General features: G+C 48.2%; 1 protein-coding gene across 2 annotated transcripts; it reads right to left on the reverse strand.

The window, feature by feature from the left end:
• Positions 1-572: 572 nt before the first annotated feature.
• Positions 573-22,347, reverse strand: XIRP1 (xin actin binding repeat containing 1). 2 transcript variants are annotated; one of them, XM_084283060.1, is made up of 5 exons: positions 22,189-22,331; positions 16,813-16,902; positions 12,327-12,484; positions 11,046-11,099; positions 573-9,307 (listed from the first exon to the last, which is right to left on the reverse strand). In XM_084283060.1, exon 5 carries the CDS (start codon positions 9,305-9,307, stop codon positions 1,607-1,609), a length of 7,701 nt encoding a protein of 2,566 aa, XP_084139186.1. In that variant the 5' UTR covers positions 11,046-11,099; positions 12,327-12,484; positions 16,813-16,902; positions 22,189-22,331; the 3' UTR covers positions 573-1,606. The 2 variants fall into 2 exon arrangements, with proteins under 2 accessions (XP_084139186.1, XP_084139185.1); XM_084283059.1 differs by lacking the exon at positions 16,813-16,902 and having other exon boundaries at positions 22,189-22,347.
• Between the last annotated feature and the right edge of the window lie 454 nt (positions 22,348-22,801).

Below are 22,801 nucleotides of genomic sequence, written 5' to 3' on the forward strand. Positions count from 1 at the left end.
GCCTCAAGTTGTGCCTGGGGAGGTTCAGGTTGGAAATGAGGAGACATTTCTGCTCAGAAAGAGCAGTCAGGCACTGGGATGGGTTGCCCAGGGGGGTGGTGGTGTCACCGTCCCTGGGGGTGTTCAAGGAGAGGTTGGACGTGGTGCTTGGGGACATGGCTTAGTGGAGACATTGGTGGTAGGGGGATGGTCGGACCAGATGATCCTGAAGGGCTTTTCCAACCTTAATGATTCTGTGATTCCGTGATTCTAGGACCCAGCTCCCTGAGAAGCCATCCAGTGGCTCTGTAGGCTCCTCACATTCTCCCATACGTGGAGCAAACTCCTGGCTAGCTCATCTCCTTCCCAAACTGAGGCCAGCCTGTGATGTGAGGCACCAGCACTGAGCAGTGGCTGGTTCATTAATGCTTGCCACAGGGCAATAGCCCACCCGCATCGCAAAGATGACACAGACTAAAGCACTCGAGTGACTCAGAATGCAATGTGTGATTCAACCCGTTCATTGAGAGGTGATTTCTAGGTACTTTGAAAGGAAACAAGCACTGAACAAAAGAAAGTCAACCAGACTGAAGTATTTTTGGAGGTAATGTTTACCTTCGGAACGCAGCGGTAAAAGTTAAAAAAAAAAAGCCACAAAAAATCTAAAATCATGAGTTGAGAATGTACAAAACAAAGTCATAATAAAAAGAAAATTGCTTTACAAAGTTTCAAAATGAATTTAAACAATAAACGTGTCTGAAAGCATGGAAAATCTAAAATAAGTTTTTTTTTTTTGAATATATTGAATAATAAATTACAATTCTAAAAATAAAGGAAAGCAATAACAATTCTGTCACATCTAGAGCATCTTTCTTTGAATCTTTCTTTGGAGGAACAGCACTGATAATAGCTGTAGAGCTTGATGTGACAATTTTAAGTAGCATCAAGTATTTCTAGGAAATTAACTCTGTTAAATGCCTCCCCCCACCTGTGATAGTGTCAGCAATTAGAGATTTTTTTTTCCTTTTTTATTTTATTTGTTAACACCTAAGAGAAAACCCGTCCAACCCACCCATCAATGTCAGTATGTGTACATACACATATATGTGTGTTTAGGATGCCCTTCTTGGCAATTCTGTACTGAAATTAGATAAAAAAGATAGATATCATATAGGTATTTGTTTGCCAATGACCAGGTTGGTTAGTTCTTCATCTGATTCTGTCTATCCTTTCTTATGAATTAGTTCAGAGAAGCCTGATATATCCACCACCCCCGCCACCCAAAAATAGTACTTTAAGGGGAAAAAGCTGCCCTAAGATGCCCATGGATGGATTTTTCCCTTGTGCTTCTAACAGTGTCAGGGCTCTGGGATGTGGTGCAGCACTGGGTCTGTTGGCTTGTCCAGGCGAGGTTTGTTGTTCCCCTCCAGTGTCAAGACAGTGTCACATTGTCCTGTCTGTAGGCAAACACCAAGACGATGACCCTGAGAAGTCCTTAGGGTGTAGATGAATCCCTGTGTATAACATGGATAAACCAGGAGAATTGTTTTTTTTTTTTTTTTTTTTTTTTAATTGTGTACTTTCTTTTTTCTTCTTTACACCATTCTCTCTTGCTGTTCAGGATCTCCTATTTCTTTGGCTTGGAGTTGCCAAAGGTGACGAAGACCACTCCTGGCTCCTGGAAGCTGCCGTTGGTGTGGAAATCTTCACCCGGGCTCTTCACGTACCTCCGAAACAGGGGCGAGGCAGATACCTCATATCGGGGGTGCGAGACCACGTCGCAGGTGGAGGATGTTTGCGTCTCAGACTGCTTGGTGACGGTGGTGGACGAAGTGATGATCTTGTTGCCAAACTGATCCATTTCCTCGTACTGCTCTGTGACAGTCCGGGTGGCCCCGTAGAGTTTGGACCCATCAGGCCCTGTCTGCAGCTCCAAGATGCTTTTCTGCCTCCGTGGGTTCTGTGGGCTGGGGGTGTTCAGGGAGCAATATTCTGGAAAGCCTCCTTTCATCCCACAGTGACAGCTGTTTTTGGAGGTGTCCGGAGGGCACTTCTCTTTCTCACTGACCTGGTGGTTGGCGTTTCCAAGGTTGTGCTGTTTCACCGAGTTCAGCCCGGCATTTGTTTGGGTGGGCTCTGGTTTCTTCTCGAAGGGAGCCTTATCACGCCCAGCGGACCCTGCGGATGGATGGTTGAAGGAGCTAAAACCGTCCTGAGCAAAAGCATCCCTCTTTCCTGGAGCATCAGGACAGTCTGGGGAGGCCATGTCCCGTGGAGAATGTGCTGTCCTGGGTGATTCTGCAGGTTTCCTGGCAGCAGACTCGATGGAGATGTAGGAAGGTGAGGAGGGAGAGCTGACACGAGGGTGAACAAGGCGGGGGACCTCTAGCTCTGACTTGGTTACCTCGGTCTTTTCTGCCACCTTTGTACCTCCTCCAGAGGCTGCCTCCCCTGTCTCCACCGTGGCTCCATCCTGCCTGGCTTTGCTTGAGACAATGCTGATTTTGCGGATATTGCTGCTGCTCACAGAGCTCTGGGTGTTCCCCAGAGACTCCTTGAACAGCCCGGAGAGCCCAGCGATGTCTGACTCAGACTTGAGACTAGAGACAGAATAAAGAGCTTTCTTGATAGCCTCCTCGATGTCCAGGAGTCGGGCGAGTGTCTGTTCCTTCAGGTGGATAATCTCAGCACTTGCTCTCTCCAGGTCCCCAAAAACCAGCTCTACTGAGGAGACGCTGTCAGCATCATCCTTTGCCTGTGTCTCAGCCCTATCCTGTTGTTTGGCCTGGGTGGTCTTCTGACGAACCACCCAGTCAGGCACCTTCTCAAAGAAGCTCCTCAGAGCTTTCACATCCACTTTGCTCGTCTCCTCTTCAAACTCCTTCACCCTGGTCAAGATCTCTTGCAGTTCCTCCTGTCTCCGGAGATTTTCAAAGATCTCCATTGCCTCCTTGACATTGCCTTTCATGATCTCCTCTTTGTGTACCGACAGCCTCTTCCGACGTTCATCTTCGGTTTCTTTCTTGGGTTTTTCTCGCATAATGACTGCTGGCTTCTCCTGAGCAGGTGCCTCTGCCTCCCCATCGGGACATTTCTGTTGCCCGCTATTTCCCTGATGTTCCTCCTTGGAGGGGTTCACTGGCTCCTGATGGAAGGACATCGAATGACTCGTTTGTCTCCTCTCACTCACCTGCTGCGTGACTCTCTGACTATCCCATGACACGTAAGCATTATACACACTTTCCCTTTCCACCTTGGGCAAGGCATTTTTTGAGATGTCATCTCCTCTCTTTGGAGGAGTGCTGCGGCCCACAGAGGAGGTGCTTGGCTCATTCTGCCCTGGCACGTTAAGGGTCTGTGCTCTACCAGGACAGGCTGGATGTGATACTGAAGAGAACCTGTCCTCCTGTTGATACAGCTCTGAATGCCTCTGCACTACCTTGCCCAGGCAGCTCCCTGGAGCTGCTGCTTTCCCACTCATCGTTCCTTGCTCGACTTGAAAGCCAACCACTCCGTTTTGCACTGGCTTTGAAGTCTTAGCACTGTCCACTTCTGACTTGCACTGTCTTCCTTTACTTGCTTTGTACCTTTCCTCTGCCAGTTGAAGAGGGGTTTTGGCGGTGTCTTTAGGCAGCTTTCTCTCAGGGCTCATACCCTGAACCGTGACAGATTTCTCCATGGATGACTCCAAAGTGCAGCATTTTGCCTGTCCCTCCACATGGCCTGATTGTTCACATACTTCCACACAACCTAATCCCAGCTCTGCAGCGGGAGGCTTTGGCTTGCTGACCTCCCTCAGGCCTTGAGGTTTTGGAGGCAGTGGTGGAGGGACAGGTTTGGTTGATCTACTTGTGCTGTTAATCGTGGAGGCACAATAAGCCTCATGTAACAGGTGCTCAGGTTTTGGAGGGGGAACAGGTTTTTTCCTAGGTGGGGCAGTAATTTCTGATTTTGGAGAAATCTTGGGCTTCTCTGCAGCGTTCTGCTCACTGGGTTTGCAGGACAGAGAAGGGAGGGTTGGAAGAGGGGTCTGGATTGGTGCAGAACATCCTGGGGCTTCATCTTTGCAGGCTGGCGGTGGAAGGGCACCTTCTCCTGTTGCTTTAGCTGAGGGTGGGCAATGTTCTGCTTTCATCACAGCAACTGGAGGAGGAGGAGGAAAGTCATTATCAGCCTGCGACCCTGAAGCCACTACAGCTGTCTGGTTACTAATGACTTGAGTCTCATTTTTCTTTTTACACACAGAATAGGACTGCCCTGCATTTCTGTATATCATAGCGGCTTTAAAATCCCCTCTGGAGACATTAACGTTAGACTTTTCCAGCGACTGAAGTGTGGCTTTTAAATTACCTCGGACAACATCCTCCTTTTCTACCAGGCGCTGTTCTGTGGCGGCACTTTGCAGTGCTCGGATAGCTGTCTGTACATCCCCTCTGATAATAACATCTCTTTCTTCTTGCACTGATTGCTCTTTGTAATCAGACTCAACAAAAGGATTTATATAGGTTTTCACGGGCGTGGCAGTATAAAGGCCATCCTTAATGCTAACATCTCTACTGGGCACAACTTGGTTTTCCTGGCTCAATAGTTGTCCTCCCTGTACTTCCTCTGAAGCACTGACCTTTTTGTGTGATGCTATACTCTTCTGAGACATGCTTGTGTGGCTCTGGGATGCCTCCTGGACTCTAGTGGTGGTGCTTCTGATGGCAGTGCTGGTGCTCTCCCGCGTGGTAGATGCAGAGTCCTGTTGGCGTACGGTTGACTGAAGGGTCTTGGTCCCCTGCACGCTGGCTGCCTGCTGCCTGCAGGCGGTGTGGACCTCCTCCCTGTTTTTTTGCAGCTTGCTTTGGACGTGGTGCTGAATGTTTTTTGCTTCTGCTGTTGCTAGCCTCAGGCTTTGCATTGCCGCCTGAAGATCGCTCCCAAGGACCTTTTCTCCTTGTTGCATCTGGCTGGCTTGCCCCATCACCAAACTCTGGTGTTCTCCAGCCACCTCACCCCTCTCAGCTGTCACTTGGGTCTGAGTTGTGCCTTGCGTCATAGCTTTGGGTTCCTTCAAACAAGCAGAGGTGGGCTCTTCTTTCTCTGCCTTCTTGCTGACATCTGCAACCCTTTGAATTGACTTTGTAGTTACTTTAAGCCCCCCTGACAAAATTTCTTCCTTTCCCATCACTGTGGGCAGGCTCTGGGGCTTCCCAAGACATTGCACAGTGGCGCCTGTCACACCTGCTGCATGCACAGCCTCTTTCTGTAACGCCCCCTCTTTGCCCACGCTTTCACATACGAACACCTTTTTTGCTCCCTCCATGGTCCCTGACTCTCCCTCAGAAATTACTTTCTCTACTTGTTCTTTGTTTGCTAAGACATGAATCTTAGCCCCCTGCATAAGTGGGACACTTTCATCCGCCCCCTGCTCTGCCTGGGAAGAGATGAGGGACTGTATCTCTGACTCCTGCTGGAGGTTCTTCAGGTAGTCCAGGTCTCCCTTCTCAATGCAGCTCGCGAAAAGCTGGACGTTCCCCTTCTCATTGTCCTCACGCTTAACAGTTGCAGTTGCCTTCTGTTCCTGAGAAGAAGCCAGCAGGTTCCCTATCGTTGACTTCACATCCCCCTTGACAACTTTTTGCTGGACAGAATGGAACAGGAGGGAGTAGAGGGTCATCTTCATTGAGCCTGACTTTGTCTCTTGTAAGACCATCCCCTTTTTGATGGAAGCATCTTGACTGAGGAGGCCCTGGAGAGCCTTAGCTACATTTCCGCTCAAGTCCTCTTTGCTTTTAACAGCTTCACTCTGGTCCAGGAGCTGCAGTGAGGTTACTTTGATCTTGCCCTCTCTGTCCTCCTCCACCAGCACGCTCTGGGCTTCCACGTTGGTCCTGTGCAGGAGCTGCAGCATGATCCTTTGCAAATGGCCTCCCACGATCTCTTCTTTCAGGATCTCTGGAGCACCTGGGGTGCTGAGCTGGTACTTCACCATCTTCACGCTCTCCATATCGTTGGCTTCAATGAGGATCCCGTCATGCTGAATAGCCTGGCAAGTGCAGAGGGTCTCTAAAGTCTCCTTCATAGTCCTCTCTTTCAGTTCTGTTTCCCCACTACCTTCAGAAGCACTGAATTTATCCAGGGGTGTGCTCTCGAAGAGCCACGTTGTGCTTTTCACATCTGCGCGGGGGATTGCTTCTTGGGCCCCAGCACTGGCTGTCACCTCTGTGTCCTTAAGGGTGTCCATGGGCTGGGTTTCAAACAGCCAGGTGCAGCGTTTCACGTCCCCTTTCTGGCTGTCCTCTCTCTGCACTGTACTGATCGATGAGCTTCTGTCCGCATCCCCATGAAGGGAGTCCACAGGCTGGTTTTCAAAAAGCCAGGTGGACGTCCTCACATCACCCCGCTGGACATCGCTGACGCTGACCATCCGCACATATTTCTTCTGGCCCACTTGCTGGGACTCAAAGAGCTGCTTGTTGGACTGAACATCTCCCTTCTGCACGTCATCCACTGTTCTGGGCACAGAAGTCTTTCCCCCAGAGAAGGAGTCAAGAGGCTCTGTTTCAAACCTCCACCGGGCAGCCTGGACATCTCCTTTCTTGATGTCCTCTTGGGTGACAGCCCTAATCACAAACACCTCTTCTTCCTTTTTGATCTGATCCAGAGGCTTTGTTTCAAACAGCCACCGTGCACCTTTCACGTCACCTTTCATGATTTCCTCTTTCTGCACTGAGGTGACCTCATGGTATCCCCCCTCCTTGTCTTGGATAGCGTATAAGGGCTGGCTTTCAAAGAGCATTGTGCAAGACTTGACATTAGCTTTGCTCATGGTGTCCTTCTGGATCTTCTGGAGCTCTGTCTCATCTACTTTGTCATGGATTTGGTCAAGGGAGTAGGTCTCAAATATGAACCTCTTGCCTCCAACATCTCCCCCCTTGATATCTTTCTCTGGAGGGATTTCCTGGATGCCTTCAGAGCTGTCCTTCAGGGAATCCATGGGGTAGTTCTCAAAGAGCCAGGTGAATTTGTGCACGGACCCGGCTTCAATTGTCCCGTCATTCTTGACGACTGCTGTTGGTTTAGTTGTTGTATCCAAGGGCTTAGCCTCAAAGAACTCCTTCACTCTGGACACTTCTCCAGACTGTATCTCCACACGGCTGGAGTACCGCATGGTTTTCTTTTGGTCAGCTTCACTGATGGTGCTGCTGCCCAAGGGTTCGGTCTCAAATAGATGCCGGACAGTCTTGACATCAACTCCCTGTAATTCCTCCTGACTGTAGGCTTTACTGACTTTCAAATACTGCTCCTCCTGGCCTTTCAGGGAGTCCAGAGGCTGAGTCTCAAACATCCACGTGTATGACTTCACATCAGCTTGGGGCACGCAGACATCCTCTTCCTGTTTCTTTTCAGACTTTTCATACAAGGTGTGGATGGGCTGGGTCTCAAAAAGCCACCTACAGGTCTTCACATCCCCCCGCTGGGAGATCTCCCGCTTCACCGAGGAGTGTTCCTCACCTTGCATGGTTTGGTGATGAATGACATCTATGGGCTGAGTTTCAAAGAGCCACTTGGCTGTTCTCACGTCACCGGCCACCACCTCCTGTTTTGTGATTCCCCGTATTATGTCCACTTTCTTGGTGCTTTCATCAAACTGGTCCAGAGGCCTGGTTTCAAACATCCATTTGTAGTTCTTGACATCACCACTGATGACCTGCTCTCTGCTTACAGAGGTGACTTCATGAAAATTGCCAAAGCTGTCCTTGATGGCATACAGAGGTGTAGTTTCGAACAGGATTTGGTTAGCTTTCACGTTGCCAGCTGGAATCTTCTCCTCTTCCTTGGTGATGGGCTCAGCATCTGCCTCCTTAATGCTGTCTAAAGGGAGAGTCTCAAACAGTGTCTTGAAAGACTTCACGTCCCCTTTCACCACCTCTTCCCTGCTGGTCTCTGAAGTTTCTTCCTCAAATGCCTTAGAGATGCTGCCAAGGGGACAGGTCTCGAAGACATGTTTTCTTTGCTTCACATCTCCCTTCTCCTCTGCTGAAAGCTCTACTTTCTTCAAACGTCCCACCTCAAAATTGTCTTTCAGGGTTTCCATGGGCTGGGTTTCAAAGAGCCAGAGTGTAGATTTCACATCACCTCCAATGACTTGTTCTTTAGCTGCAACAGTTTCTGAATCTTCTCCCTTCAGAGAATCAAGAGTCTGGGTCTCGAAGAGTAATCGCTGTTTACTGACATCTGCCCCCGTGACAAAGTCCGTGGAAGCTTTGAAATCCTGTTCTTCAACAGTAATTTCTCTGATGGCATCCAGAGGCTGAGTTTCAAATATCCACCTTGCTCCACTGACATCTGGCCTTCCTATTTCTTCCAGGGAGATCCCACGGATTATTTGCACTTTGGAAGTGTCCTTGTTGATGGTGTCCAGTGGCTGAGTCTCAAACAGCCAGCGAGCCGTTCTGACTGCATTGCTCTGAATTTCTTCTCGGCAGACAGACTTGATTTCATGGATGTTCCCAGTTTTGTCCCTGATGGCACAGAGGGGCTCTGTTTGGAAGAGCCTGATGGTCTTCTTGACATCGCCTTTTAGCTCCTGGATTTCTGACTTGAGCTGCAGAATGCTCTTCTCCTCCACCGAGCAGCAGCGGCCTATAGCATCCAAGGACTGGGCTTCAAAGAGTTCTCTGGCACCTTTCACGTCGCCTCCCTGGACAGGCTCCTTGAGAACTGCCTCTTGCACTTCAGTTTCATCTGAGTACAGTTTGTTTAACGAGTCTAGAGGCTGGGTTTCAAAGAGCCACCGGGCGGTATGCACATCCCCTCTGGCAAGGTCTGTCTCTGAATCTTTGGCTGGTGTTGACAGACTGTCCCCGTTGATCGACTGGCTTTCAAACCTCAGGGAAGTACTTTTCACATCCCCACCAGGAATGATCTCTTCCTCTGTCAGCTTCTTTGTGGCTTGGTGGTCCCCAATAGAGTCAAGTGCCCAGTTCTCAAAGATCCAGCGCATGGACTGAACCTCTCCTGGAAGAACTTTGTCCAGGTTCACAGATCCCTGTGCATTGGGATCTTCGGCATTAAGCATTTCTGCCAGGTCCTCAGTCACTGCTTCTTCCAAGTTCTTCCTGAGCTCAGGATGCATGTGTCTGTAGAGCCTCTTCAGCTCATTCACTTGCCGCTGCTGGTAGAACTTGGAGAAGGCTTGCTTTGGGGGAGGCACAGGGAGTGGGTTGGGATCCTGGCTCCCTGGAGGGATGACTTGGACTGAGCCAGGGGCGGGAGGGGGAGGTAAGTCCTCTTCCATTTTCTTGATGGCAACTTGAGATGATTTCTGAGCCTCTGCCATCTTTAGGGAAACAGTTGTAAACGTCAGCATCATCTCTTACCCCAGAGCCCAGTGGCCATTAGTAGTGAGAACGGCAAATGTAAAAGCCAGCCCAGCAAGGGAAATCCATGCACCTGCTGAGCTCCATACCTTGGGTTCAGTAGCACACAGCACTCCAAAGCATCACACCACTGCACACACTCCAGTCGCGGTGTTAGCTCTGGTTCCACAGCAATGTGCTCTAAAGCAAGGTCTCTAATCCGGGCATGCACAGTGGTTAGTCTACACTCTCCAGGTTTCCATCCAGCTACAGTGCAACAGAGAGGCCCAATTTGTACTGTCAGCAAGAGAGATTGACTACAAGGATAATGCAAAGAAGGCTTATCTCTGAGTAGCAAAATAAGAGAGAACTTCTGCCTCCTGCTCCCAAGTGTTCAGGGCAGTGTGGGAACCTAAAATGAGTTTGCATTTGATATGGCCCCAGGAAAAAGCCAAAGAGCTATTTGTGAAGAGGTCTCAGGGATAAAACAGTGAGAGGGAGCCAAATAAAAGTGTGAAAGGGAGCTGATGAAGACATCCTATTTTGGGGCGGGCAGCTAGTGTGATGGGTTTTTGGTAACACCCCTAGTGCTGTCCATGGCACAGGAGTGAGGGCTTGGGAAAGGATGTTTGAGTGACGATTTCTTCTGCTGGACTCACCGCACGTACCCCACAGCATCATTTGTATAAAAATAGATGGATGGTTCCACAGTTAGAGAGTGAAGTAAAACTTTTTTGACTTGGACACTTGGATAAGCATGAGGCTAACTGATGTCCCCTTAAGACTGCTCACATTTAGCCTGTCCTGTAAGAACGAGTAATTCACCTGCTATGGAGCCTGAAGGCAATATATCATTGTTAGATCATGTCACAGTGCAGTTGCTTTTAATTCCTATTCTTTTAAGCCTTTCTTTCAAGCATTATTCTTCTCTAATTCTGCTCTCTTAGCCTGTGAACTAACTCAGTTTGTGTTTAAACTTACTCAGACTGAATTCAGCTGGATTTCACAGCAATGCTAGTACAGCGCTAAACAAAAGTTGCAGTCATGATGGGCTGGACTGGCTGTTTAGCCTACATTTGAGTCTTACTTTCTGCATTTTTCTCTTTAACTCAGGAATTTTCACCACTTATCACCCAAATACTGAACTGAATACCTGTGACCTGCACCGGATTGACATTTATCCAAAGGGAAGGTATTTGAAGCCTATAATCATTATCTAAAAAGGACTATAATCCTGGTGGCTTTCCTTTCAGTAAACAGATCTGCTAATCCTTGGCATGCCTTTAGAGTTACGTCTGTAGAGTTATGCCTGGAATATTATTAGTTGTTGCTCAAAGCACTGGCGCGCGATGTTATTTCACTCTGTTAACACACAGATTGTTCTGGCTAAAAATAAGTATTGAACATTAGTAAAAAGAAAAACTAAAAACAAACCAACAAGACAAAACACCAGAATACCAAAATCAGCATATTTTGCAGCAAGTGTCAAATGCAAATTGTTCATATAAACCAACATACTTTGAATGCAATTTTTAAAATAATTTTTTTTTTTTGAATCTGTTCAGAACTTCTAAATGTGGGGAAAGGCAGCTCAGCAGCTGATAGCTATATTCAGTATGAAAGCACTCCTTGCTGCCTGGCATGGGTGTATAAATCACACTCCACCACAGTCCACAAATATGCAGTTAGATAAGGGTGCTTATCTGTAACACTTCTTACCTTGCTTGTTTTCTGTCTGTCAGAAGAAGGAGTGGAGCTGTCCTTCACAGTCGTCTGGAAAAGACACAGGGAGAAATGACATCAAACTGCATAGGCAGACACATACGATATCTGTATATATATGTGTGTCTATTATCGGGAGCTGGAAACCATTACAGGTGAGGGTTTTTTGAATTGCCGACAGCTCTTATCTCAGGTTGAGCAGAAATATTTTTTTCTGCAAGTTTCAGTGGACAAATGAAACCTGGACACATTTGTTCAAAGTCAGGGAAAAAAAAAAAAACACAAAACAAAAACAAAACAAAACAAAACACCCTGATTTATCCAAAGCTCGATTTGGACAATATTTTTCTTTATATGGCAATATTTTTAAGACAAAACATATCTACATTTGTAATGGCATTATGAATTGTGAAGTTAAAGGTCATTGAAAAGTTGTTTTGAAATAATAATTATACATATATATTTTTTTTTTCTCACACTTTTATTTTTCTTTCCCAACCAGAACACCTTACTGCAACGCAGGTTAATTAGAAAGTTACATTTTGTATAGATTCTGGTGAAGGGACATTTCTGGTAAAGAAACATTTCTTAGCAAGCTGTATGGACTATGTACATTGCTGAGCAGGACACATTCCCTGCATAGCCTCAGTCCAGCGTGGGTCCAACGTGGGAAAGCCAGGCAAGAGGGACAAACGTAGCTTAGTGCTTCATACCATGTACAACATGAGCTATCCTATGACCCAGTGATCACTTTAGTCTGGATGACTCACTGGATCCTCTGCTGATGCTCCCATTTCCACCTCCGTACAAGGGGCAAATTTGGGACCCATCAGATTTGTGTGTTGGAATGGGTATAGCACGGAGGTGTATGTGTTGCTGCATGGATGTGAGTGTGCAAACATGTACATGAAAATATTGGATATCTTATAATGAACAAACGTACGCATGGGGTAGTGGAGGTAGATGTGTGTATGCGTGTTTGGGCATGTGTTTGTATGTGTACATATATGAATGTGTCTGTATGTATATGCAGCATGTACATCATATATAGACACAATGCATACCAGCACCTCTTACAGCATGGCATTTTTACATTATATATTTATATGCTATTTATGTGCTATATTTAAATGATATATGCAAAAAACAAGGAGGTCTGGTCATTCTTGGAAAAGAAATGCCGTGTTCCTCCAGCATTGTGAAACCAGACGTGTTCTCCCTCACCCTCCCACGGCCCCTGGCTGGGACGGGACATAGCTGGGATGCCGCGGTGCTTACCGGCTGTGTGGGGCCGCTGTGAGCAGCAGCAGCAGCTGCCTGGGAGAGGTAGCGAGCCGACAGCTCCTTCACGGAGAGCGAAGAGCACCTCCCTCGTCCTTGCTGGAGTATGCGTCTTGTGCTGTCTGATACGTCTAAAAATGACCGCGTCCTCTCATCTGAAACAGAGACCGGTGGGTGCAGTGAGTTATGTTTCCACGGGGACGATGGCATGGTGAAAGCAGGGCACGTCTCCTCCACGAGCTGCTATCTGCGCACCCATTCTTCCTGGACCCCCAGGTGGTTGCCCCTCTCCCCAAATTTAGCATTGTGCCGTTTTGTTTTAGGGAGAAAACGTGGGCATCTGCACTGCCCCCATGTCAGAATGGATGGTGGGACCTGAGAGCAACCCACCAGGCAGTGGCCTGATGCCACCGTCCTGCCTGTGGCACAGATCCTGCACCCACTCCTGCATCCCTAGACGAGGCTATCACCAAAACGAAACAAGTCGGTGGATGTGAAGGAGCTATGCGTGTTGAACTTAAGCCAATTCCTACTGTTTTTGCTCCGTGACCACTTCCCCCTGCTGTCAGCATGTCTCACAAGCAGTTATACCCATTTATCTTCATCTCTCCCCTTCAGGAAACCAAGAGATGATGAGGCTATGAGACTTGCCCACAGACATAGCTTGGGGTCTGCAGCAGAGCCAGAGGAATGAGATCTTCTCTTAGCTTAGAGATGTGATGAGTTGAGCTGCACCAGTCCCCGTGAGGCCTACTGGGGCCCAGCATGGCATTCCTGAGATACTTGGCATTCCTCCGGCCTTTGTTCAGCTGCCTCCCATGGAGATGACTCCAGCTGGGGATGTTCCTGTCTAGTTCATGAAGAAACAGCTATTTTGGGAGGAGGTGAGCTATCAGCCAGACCAGAGGTGTGCAGAGGGACCACTGGCTAGAGCAGACACATGTGGCCAGCCCGTACCCAGCCCATGTTCCCTCACTCCCACCCATTGCACTCCCTTCCATGATCTTCATCGCCTTAAGAGCCCGGGCTTCCACTCCCCCTCAGGATGAGGATGTATCAAAATGAATGGCTCAAATACAGATGGCTTCACTTTCCCAACAACAGGACAACTCCAAATCCCCACTGAAAAACTTCTTTTTGCATCACTCCACTAGGTGTGAGCAGGATGGCCAGCTCTGCCTCCTATATCCCACCACAGACATGCAGAGAGCCCTGCACTTGTGTGCTGCTTCTTAGCCCTCCGGGTTAGCCAGGGCTGTCGTTTCTCTGTTACCACTGCAAAACCACGAGAAGCTTCTCTCTTTTTGCAGGCTTGCACTGCTGCATTCGGATTTAGAGCGGTATTTGCAATGCTTTCTGTTTGAACAATGGGCTCGCTCTCCACAAATCCAGCCTTTGCACAGCCAGGAAAGGGCCGATATACTTTTTAATATGTGCACATTGCAAACACTGCCGCAGTTCCGGTGTTCTTTGCCCTCAAATCGCAGTCCCCAAACCATGAGATTTTGTAAATAAAGTTAATGAGTCTTTCCTTTGTTTTCTGGGTTTTGAGGTCAGATTTTCCAGCTTTTTTTTTGGGTGAAATACCAAAGGAGATTGGCTTTGCTTTTATTTTGGAGTGACAACAGTTAACATTATGTGCTAACAGGATTCCAGGAGCTGGTGTTTCAGATGAAATACCAGTTCCCATGAGACAGACGTTTTAGTCCACAACACCAACCAGGCATTGAGATAAGAGCAGAGGGACCCCACTGGGATGGTCAGACACCGGCGGGTGTTTCTTTCATCCTGGGTTCCAGCTGCTTCTGCAGGTGCCCAGGCATTCTGATGCAAAACCAAGGCTGGATCCATGCAGAAGCAGCTGGAAGCATTGCAGACGTAGCTGCCTGGTTCTGCCAGAGATAAGCAGGACATGAGGGGAGGAAACAGAAAAAAAAATCCTTAATGTCTCTCTCTTTTTTTCCTTTTATTTTTTTTCCCCCTAAATCACCATGTAAATATGGGGGTTCTTCCCCTGATTTCTGCTGTCTGCAGGTTAAACACCAAAACAAAATGAATTATCTGTCCATAGCCAGTGGAGATAGAGGCACAGCTGGGGCAGATCTGGAACATCTTCAGATAGGCTGTGAAGCTGCAAGGGATCATTTTTCCCCCTCTGCTCAAGACTTTGACTGGATGCCCGGCTTTTCAAGATGATCAATACCTTAGAAATGAGGAGGAGAGGGTCAAGGCATTGCTGGGACACCCAATTTTAGAGGAGACAGTGCTGATGCTAACACAAACCCCTCTATCTGCTGCAGAGGGCTTCTCCCTTCACTGGGAGGACTGAGGCACACGTTTCTCTCCGTGAAAACAGAAAGTGAAGTAATAGCCAGCGCAGGTACTTGGGATTTCATGGTCTTTCCTTAACATGGCAATGCCCTGTGAGAATAGCACTGAAGCATGTGCTGAATTAGTTACAGCAAGCTTTGAAGAGGTCTTCGATAAATCTTGCCAGGGAATCTCTTTTTTTTTTTTTTTTTTCTTTTTTTTTTTTTTTTCTTTTTCTCCTACTACTGCTGAACTGCCTACTGGAAAGGCAAATGGGGTCCAATCCATCTGGAAGCCAGAAGCTTTTTTCCTTGCAAGGTAACGAGGTTTGGCAAAACCTCCCACTAATAGCAAAGGTGAGGGCTGGGGAAGAGACGACCTTACTATCTTTAGCGCAGAAAGAAAACCAAGCACAATTGCTTTCTGGCTGGGAAAATGAACACCAAGCCCTCGGTAAGGGCATGGCCACAGTGAAGAAGCTCCTAAAAACTCCCTGTAGGAGGTGGGAGCTCTTCACAGCAAGGCAGAGAGCCTGCTTTGGCTGACACCAGCACTGCTACACTTAACCACTCGAGTGCTGAGAGCTTAGCAAAAACATCCCCACGTCCTAGAGCTGGGCTGGTAATGTTTAATGGTCCCCTGCACCCCAGGCTGTGGGTATCACTGCTGTCCCAAAATTATCTGTACTAGCCTGTGGTGGGGAGATGCTGCACAAAGAACAGCCACGGATGCAGCTGGATGAAGCTTTCCAGCAGTGGAAAACAGTCCAGCCTCAGAGCTGCCTCTTCCCTCATCCTTTAGCTCGGATGGATTAAAGGCCACGGGGTTTCTGCTTTAATGAAGGATATAATTAGCTGCTGCCTGCCTTAGACAGGAGCTGCTGGCAGCAGCTGGGCAGGCGTCGGGTGCTGCACTGCTCCATGAGGCTTTGCCTGACGAAACAGGCTGTTGCCACCCTTTAAATGGCTAATTATAGATAAGAGAGGAAGAACAGAACTTCATTTTGCTAACGAGAGAGCCTGGCTGTCACGTGCATGTGCCTAATGGCACCCAAACAGCACCCGGAGCATCTCAAGGGCTTCCCAGCTGAGGATGCTAAAGCAAAGCCAAAGGGTGCTGTGCCGACAGGGTGTGTTATTTATTGTCTGACTTGTGTGGGAGACTGAGAGCATGGAGACACAGTATGAGACCTGTGCTGAGCTCTTCGTTTCTGCCTTGCTGGACAAATGGACTCTGCTGGCACCCATGGGCATCCATCAAAGAGCTGAGGGACATGTCCTATCTGATGCTGGTTGACTGCTTCTACTAGTACTATTGGTTGACTGTGGCCCCAGAGATTTAAACCCCAGTGTTTTGACCATTAAAGCATCCCCAGGAGCTAAAAGGGAAGAAAAGAGCACCTGAGGACTCCTACCCACAGTGCTACTTTCTAAGCAAAGGACACGGTAAATGCTCCTCCCTGCCATGCCTCCTTGCCGAGCCCTCCTTTGTGCCAGTGCCTGGCACCAGACAAACTGCACGCTGCATGTACCATGGGAAGGATGTCCCTCAGGAGCAGCTCCTGGGGTCCTCCTTTGCTCCGTGCTTGCAGCTCAGGTCCATAGGCAGCCCCTCTGCCCCATCTGCTGTGCCCTGGGTGAAGAGGGAGGGATGGAGTTGTTTTTTGGGAGACCCCGTTTAAGAAAATTGCTCCCCCCAACTAAATGTGGGGAGGAAGAGTACGCCCCTTCTGGCATCAGGCTTGGGCTCAGATGTGGTGTTCTGCGATAATCAACCCTAAGCTGTAGGGTTCAGAGATAATAAGCCCTGCAATGGAGGAAAATCATTCCTCATCTTCACCTCTACTCACCGACCTTTCTAGACATGGGGGGAAGAAGGGGAAAGGAAAGAGAATGGGGGAAAAGACTCTTAAATACACATCTAAAAATTCAGTCACTTCATGTTCAGCTATTGCCCATAAATCACTGCTCTGTCTTCTGCAGAAAGTAATATTACAGGGCTCTTTGTGCTGCAATTAAGAGCCAATTGCCAGGAAACAGAAAACAAATTCCTAGCAAAGTGCATTCTCCCTCCTTCCCCTTAGAAGACCCCATCTCTCCAGTAACACGGCAGCTCTGTTATCTCTGATTTCTATTTAAACCTCTTTATCCTACAGAGAAACCACGCTACCCACCTGTTGGTGTCCACCACGGCCGCAGCCGGCACTCCCTCGTAGCCTGGCTCCAACCTCCAACCCCAGTGAGCTACTGAGTGCCTGAGTCACCTATTAAAAAAGGAAGCTGCAAGCTCAGCACCGATCTCCCAGGCTGCCCGGCCAACCATATGTCATCGACTTTCTCCCAAAATCAGCTGTCCTGAGCAAACACAGCTGCTAAGCAAAGCCCTTTGTGCTGCCGGGTGCACCTCTTGTGGGGTTGTGTGACGGGACCTGAGCTCAGCTCCGCTTGCACGGGGTTTGCACGAGCCAGGGGGAGAGGGAAAGCCTCTGGTGCAAGTTGTGCCAGGGTCCTGGCTCTCCCTTTGCTCGCCCAAGGGAGTGGTGCTCCGGAGAGCATCCCCTCCCAGCCAGCAAAAGCAGCATCCTCTGACAGCCACATGTTGCAACGCTGCAGACAAACTTTTGAGTTAGTTTTCAGTCCCCGTTGCTCCTCTGCAGGCTAATTTTGTGTTAATCATGTCCTGTGGACCTGGCACGTCCTATGCCGTGGTGTGCAGATATGTTATGGTCTCATAGCACTGCTTGGGCACCATGAGACGTTGTTCAGTCCACGGCAAACACACAAAACCCTACACCCAAAGGCTGGTGGCAGCAAAAGGACCCACATCCCAGAGTTTCTTAGCACTGGGAAATCAGGGCAGGAAAACAGCAGTTTCTTTACACTGAAGAGGGACTCTCTTTTCCAGGAGGATGGAGGTGAGTCAACAAGGAGATGCTCCTGGTTTCCTGGGTTTGTGATATTCTAGGCTGGCTGCTTTCTTAGAATTTGGGGCAATTTTAGCCATTCCTTGCTGCCTGATATGAGTCATGTGTTACCCCAGTTGGAAGTTCATTACCAGCAGTGTCCCCTGATTGAGGCTGCATGGTGAATACGTGCCCCATTCCTACCTGCTTGTCTCCAACACGTGTTGGTGAAACCTCGAAACTCCCTGCCCCCTGCTAGAGCCGGACCCCCTTTCTGAGCACCTCTATCCCCAGATATTAGAGCTGCATGTGCTGAATCACACCCACCCTGTCCTCTTCCCACCCTTGCCTCCCAGAGGATCGGTCCCAGGACAAAAAGAGCTCTTAAATCCCGGCGTCGCTTCGTGGCTGGGCCGGGGGGATTTGCTCGGCTGGGTGAACACCCATAAAAGCTGTCTGGGAAACCGGTGCTGCTGCTTAATCCAGGAGCCGGGCAGCCCAGTGGCGGTGCTCGGTCAGTGGGGAAAGGCTTAAATCTCTGCCTGCAGCCCAAGCTCTGGTGGCCCTGGTGCTGGGGAGGCTGTGCTGGAGGAGATGCACGCCGAGGGGAGCAGGGCAGGCGGCCTCCCTGCCCCAATTTCAGGCTGCCAAGGGTGAGTGGTCCTGGGTGCCGTGGTGAAGGGTCCTCGAGGAAGGGCAGTGCTAGGGGGAGAAGGGGTTTTCTTGCTCTCTCTTACCATCTTCGTGACCTGCTCTTAGGGCTTTAGCACATATTAAAATGCCACACGTGGCTTTTTCCAAAGGAAGGGGAAAAATCATGGTACAAGGCTGTGTTGGGAAGCATCTACGGGATTTTTGGCAGCCGCTATTAAAAAGAGAGGGCCAGCGATGCTCGGAAGCATCCTGCTTATCCTCATGGGTACTCCCTGGCTCCTCGATTACACTTTGCTCTGTTTGCAAACCACAGAATTTTCTCTCATTTTCAGTTCTACAAAGGACAGTGAGGATTTCAAATTCAAGCTTTTTTTTTTTTTTTTTTCTGTGAATTGGCCAATTACGTGAGACAGCAGCAATTGTAAACATGTTTATGTTTTTTGTTTTTAAAGTCACCTGGTTTTTGATTGTTCTGGTCCACTTTTTTTTTTTTTTTTTTTTTTTTTTTTTTTTTTGGAAAACACATGGGCTAGCAATTTACCTTTAGAAGTGAGATTTTAATTTCAGAGGTAAGAACACCGCTGATTATAGTTAGATAACTAACAAAAATCATATGAATTCGTAACACTTTTTTCTAGTACAATAGATCCCTGATTTGGAAGTAGGGGGCATCTCTGATGTAGATAAATGTAACAACTAACACACATCAAAAAGTGTAAACCATTCTCTTTGGAAAGGGATTAAGAGAGAATTTGCACTGTCTGCAAGCCATATGTTGCAATCCTGTGAGCAGCTCTGGCACACAGAGCTAATATATGAAATTTGGGATGGGAAGTAGGCTGGAAAAAAAGTGCCAAAGTCAGGAGAAGGTGCTAAGCATGAGTGAAACCAAATAATGTAATTAAAGAGCAAATGTGTTGAAGAGGAAACTAACATTTAAAATGCTATTTCATATTTAAGGAATTGTTTACTGAATGGTAGCCGAACAATTCACATTTTGTATGTGTATAAAGATGAGTTTGCAAGTCTAAGGGGTGGGAAGGGGTGAAGGAAAATAAAGCTACTGAAGAGTGTCTTGTTTCTAGCACCTCCAAACTGATGGTTCCTGAACTTCAGTCACTTCTGCAAATGTCTGTGTCTCCTCGGTGGCAGCTGGACTTCCCTTTGCAGGAGGAATATCACAACCCCCAGGTAATTTAAACAGCTCCCAGGAAAATTTAGCTTCAGGCAGAGCTGGGTGTCTGCCCGAGGCAGCTCGGGGCTATTTCTGACCATCGCAAAAATCCAGGAATGTGCAGGACTCTATTCCTGGCACCAAAAAAACGCCAAGAAGCTTCGCCCAGAGACAGCTGCGGGTGGCATTGCTGCTTGGGGACGTGGCCTTCCCCAGTGCGCCAGCTGCTGGGGGCTTGGCGTTCCTTACAGAGGGCTTTAACCTTCCCTGGGTCAGTTCCCCTGCATTTTTTGGGGTATGAAGTGCCTGGAGAAAGCAGAGGAGCCCTGATGATCAGCTGGGCATTGCCTCCTTCTTCATGTTGCCCTCCTGTTTGCAAGGGGTTGATAAAAGCTGAGTGAGGGTTTAATAAATTGCTGTGTGTCACTGGGTAGCCTACATGTACTGCACATCCTGCTTACACTGGTACTGTGCTTGTATCCTCCAGCAACTTTTCATCTGTTATTCACACAGGTGTTTTTTTTTTTTTTTTTTTTTTTTCATGGAAGTTGTGATAACCACCATTTTGCCATACAGCCTAGCTGCTTCTCTTCCCCTCTTTTTTCCATTTCACCCACTGTGCTGGCACCGGGACACTTTTCAGCCCTAACCCCTCTGCCAAGCTGCGTGTCCCCCTGCCTGCTTGCGCTGCTCCCGTGGACCAGCATCTGCTCCCCTGAGGACTGCTGTGCAGGAAGGTGATGCGAGATAGCAACTTCCTCCCCCCAAAGCCCTCCTAGGGAAAGCAACACAGAGCAACCCACCGAAATAACCCATGCCTGGGGAGAGGGCTTCTTGGCATGCCGCAAATACCAGGCCTTTTAAGGGAAGCCCTCTCCAGCCACCGCAAAGAAGCGATACCTTGGGAATGTCTGCTGCAAGCATCACTGGCCCCTCTGCGGCTGGGATCGGGGCTGCAGCATCTTTAAGCATTTTTTTGGCCATGCCACGGAGTTTATATGGGGGCATTGCAGGGATGCCGTGCAGCACGAGGAGCTGCTGAGCTCCTGCCTCTGCTTTCTATTCTTATCGTGGAGTTTCCAGGCTGCTGTCAGCTCCTCGTCACTGACAGCCAAGAAATCTGAATACTGTTTTGGAAGAAAGAGCCAGAGCCAAAAAAAAAAAAAAAAAAAAAAAAAAAAAAAGTATCCTTTAAAGAGAAACCCCCCAACCCACTTGTAGCTATTGAGTTTCCTCAGTATTTCCATTTGTTTCTGAATGAGGCAAGCTGCCAGTGAGAAGAGGGGGGAGGAGAGAAATGGTTGGCTTTAAAAGAGTAAAATACCAGGCTTTACAGTACTAAAAGCAAAGTTTCCTGCCACTGTGTTCTGATCCAAAACCAGAGTTTTTACTGGTGCTGAAGAAGGATTTCCATCCTCCTTGGCAATAGAGTTGGGGAATCCCAGCCTGATTTCCCCTAGAAAAGAGGCTTCTGTATCCTGCAAAATACTGTATCCAATCAAGGAAATTCCTACAAATTTCCACCCATGCTGCATCCCTTAATTGTCAGAAGTGGGATTATCTACCCCTTTGCCAGGACAAGAACACAAATTTTCATATTTTGGCTGTTCTCATTAAGTGACATATATTTGAAGGACCACCTTCACCTCTCTTACCCCAGGTCCCTTTTTTCCTAGTAAAAAAAAAAAAAAAAAAAAAAAAAAGAACCTACTTCAGATATTTTCCAGCAAAAACTTGGATGAAAACTGAAGAGCTGGAGGGAAGTGGAGGAAGTTAAAGAATTTCTGTACTCGCAACAATCAACAGGACGTGTATCCCAGAAGGAAGCACAACCATCACTGAATGCATGAGAACAGCACTACATTTAGCTCAGGGTGTTGGGATCAGGCCCTTCAGACAGTGACTGAGCACCAACCCATGGGCCTGGAGTCCCCTCTCTCTCTCTTTTTGTCCGTGACACAGAACTTTGATAGCTAAATAGCTTCAGAAACCATGAGATACGCAGAGGTAGACACACAAGCTGTGTCCTATGGAGCTGTGCAGGGTTTTGGAGTTACTCCCCATGCATGAGCACAACTACGAGTGGTATGTCCAGCTTAATGCTCTTAACCCAGCAGATTCCCTTCTGAAGCCCTTTATTTGGCTCAGGGTGACAAACACATTCCTCAGACCTCCCTGGAGCCTAGGATAGAAGAGTAAGGGGAAGAAGTTCCCTCTGTACCTAATCCTACTCATCCCAGGGATGTAAGCTGAAGCAAAGCTCATTTCCCTCTGAAGTCCTTGATGACTACTGTGTTGCAACCAGTCTTGAACATCGTTCAACATGGTTGTAACATCAACAATTTATCCCACCCTTGCTCCAAAGTGACTACCCGGCTTGTCTAAATCCTGTTTGTATTTTCTTTCCTGTTGCTGATCACAGGGGCCACAATCCCAGTACCTCACAGCATTTTTGGGGAAGAGAGTAGACACTGAGAGTAGAGAGCAGTGAGCAAGTAGACACATAAATTTAAGCCTAAAACCTAGGAACTTCAATGTTTTGGGAGGAGGGAAAAGCATGCATGTATAATGCTCTGCTTCCACTTCGAACATGCCCAAGCACCCAAGACAATGATGCAAAGCCAGACCAAATATTAGGTGCTTTGGGGGATTTAGCAAATTCCAGGCCAATAAAATCCACAGCTTTCTATGAGCTGCCACCACTCCTTTCATAGTACAAGGTCCCGAGCGTCCTCGTTTGCCCTATATTTTCACGTCAACCAGAGCTTTGTATTCATGCAACACCTCATCCCTCTTAAATCTACCCCAAAATTACTTACAGAGAGGTCTCGATAGTCCCAATAGCTCTGTCCCAATGTCCCAGTGGAAAAATCTCTGTGAAACTCACGGCTGGGCAGCACTTAGAGTATCCTAGCGGAGCCCTGCTCCACTCCCCACACCTCGGTCCTGTTCACTGCCTCCCAGTGGCCTCTGGCAGCTGACTTTATCGCCGAGCGCTGGGCTATGTTGAGAGGATGAACTACTTGGTCTATTTTTAGGGAAGGGTGAAGCTGCTCGTCCACCCGGCTGAGTCAATCATGAGTTTTAGCAATCCTACATGGAGGTGGGGAAAGTCTGGGGGCCTGGCTTATTTTCAGAACTTGTTCATTCAAAATATACCCAGCGTAACCCAGTACAGGACAGGGGGATGCTTCCAAGCAGTGGTGCTACAGGGAAGAGGCATTTCCCTGACTCACTGTCATGTCCTCAGGCTGTGATCTGCACCGCCTGGCCCCTTCTGCCTCAGGTCGCAGCCAGCGTCTTAAGGGAAAAGCTGGGAAGGTGAAAGGTGTGAGTTACATTTTCTGGTTCTTCATTTCTTCTGCTCAAATATTTTAGGACTGAGAAGGAAAAAAAAATATTTTAGGAAAGGGAAAGTGAGGGCAAGTGTGT

Source organism: Netta rufina (genome assembly GCF_964035555.1).
Source record: "Netta rufina genome assembly, chromosome: 2".
NCBI classification, from domain to species: Eukaryota; Metazoa; Chordata; class Aves; order Anseriformes; family Anatidae; genus Netta; species Netta rufina.

Excerpts from the sequence above, each read along its gene's own strand:
- XIRP1 (XM_084283059.1), bottom strand. The coding sequence starts at position 9,307 with ATGGCAGAGGCTCAGAAATCATCTCAAGTTGCCATCAAGAAAATGGAA.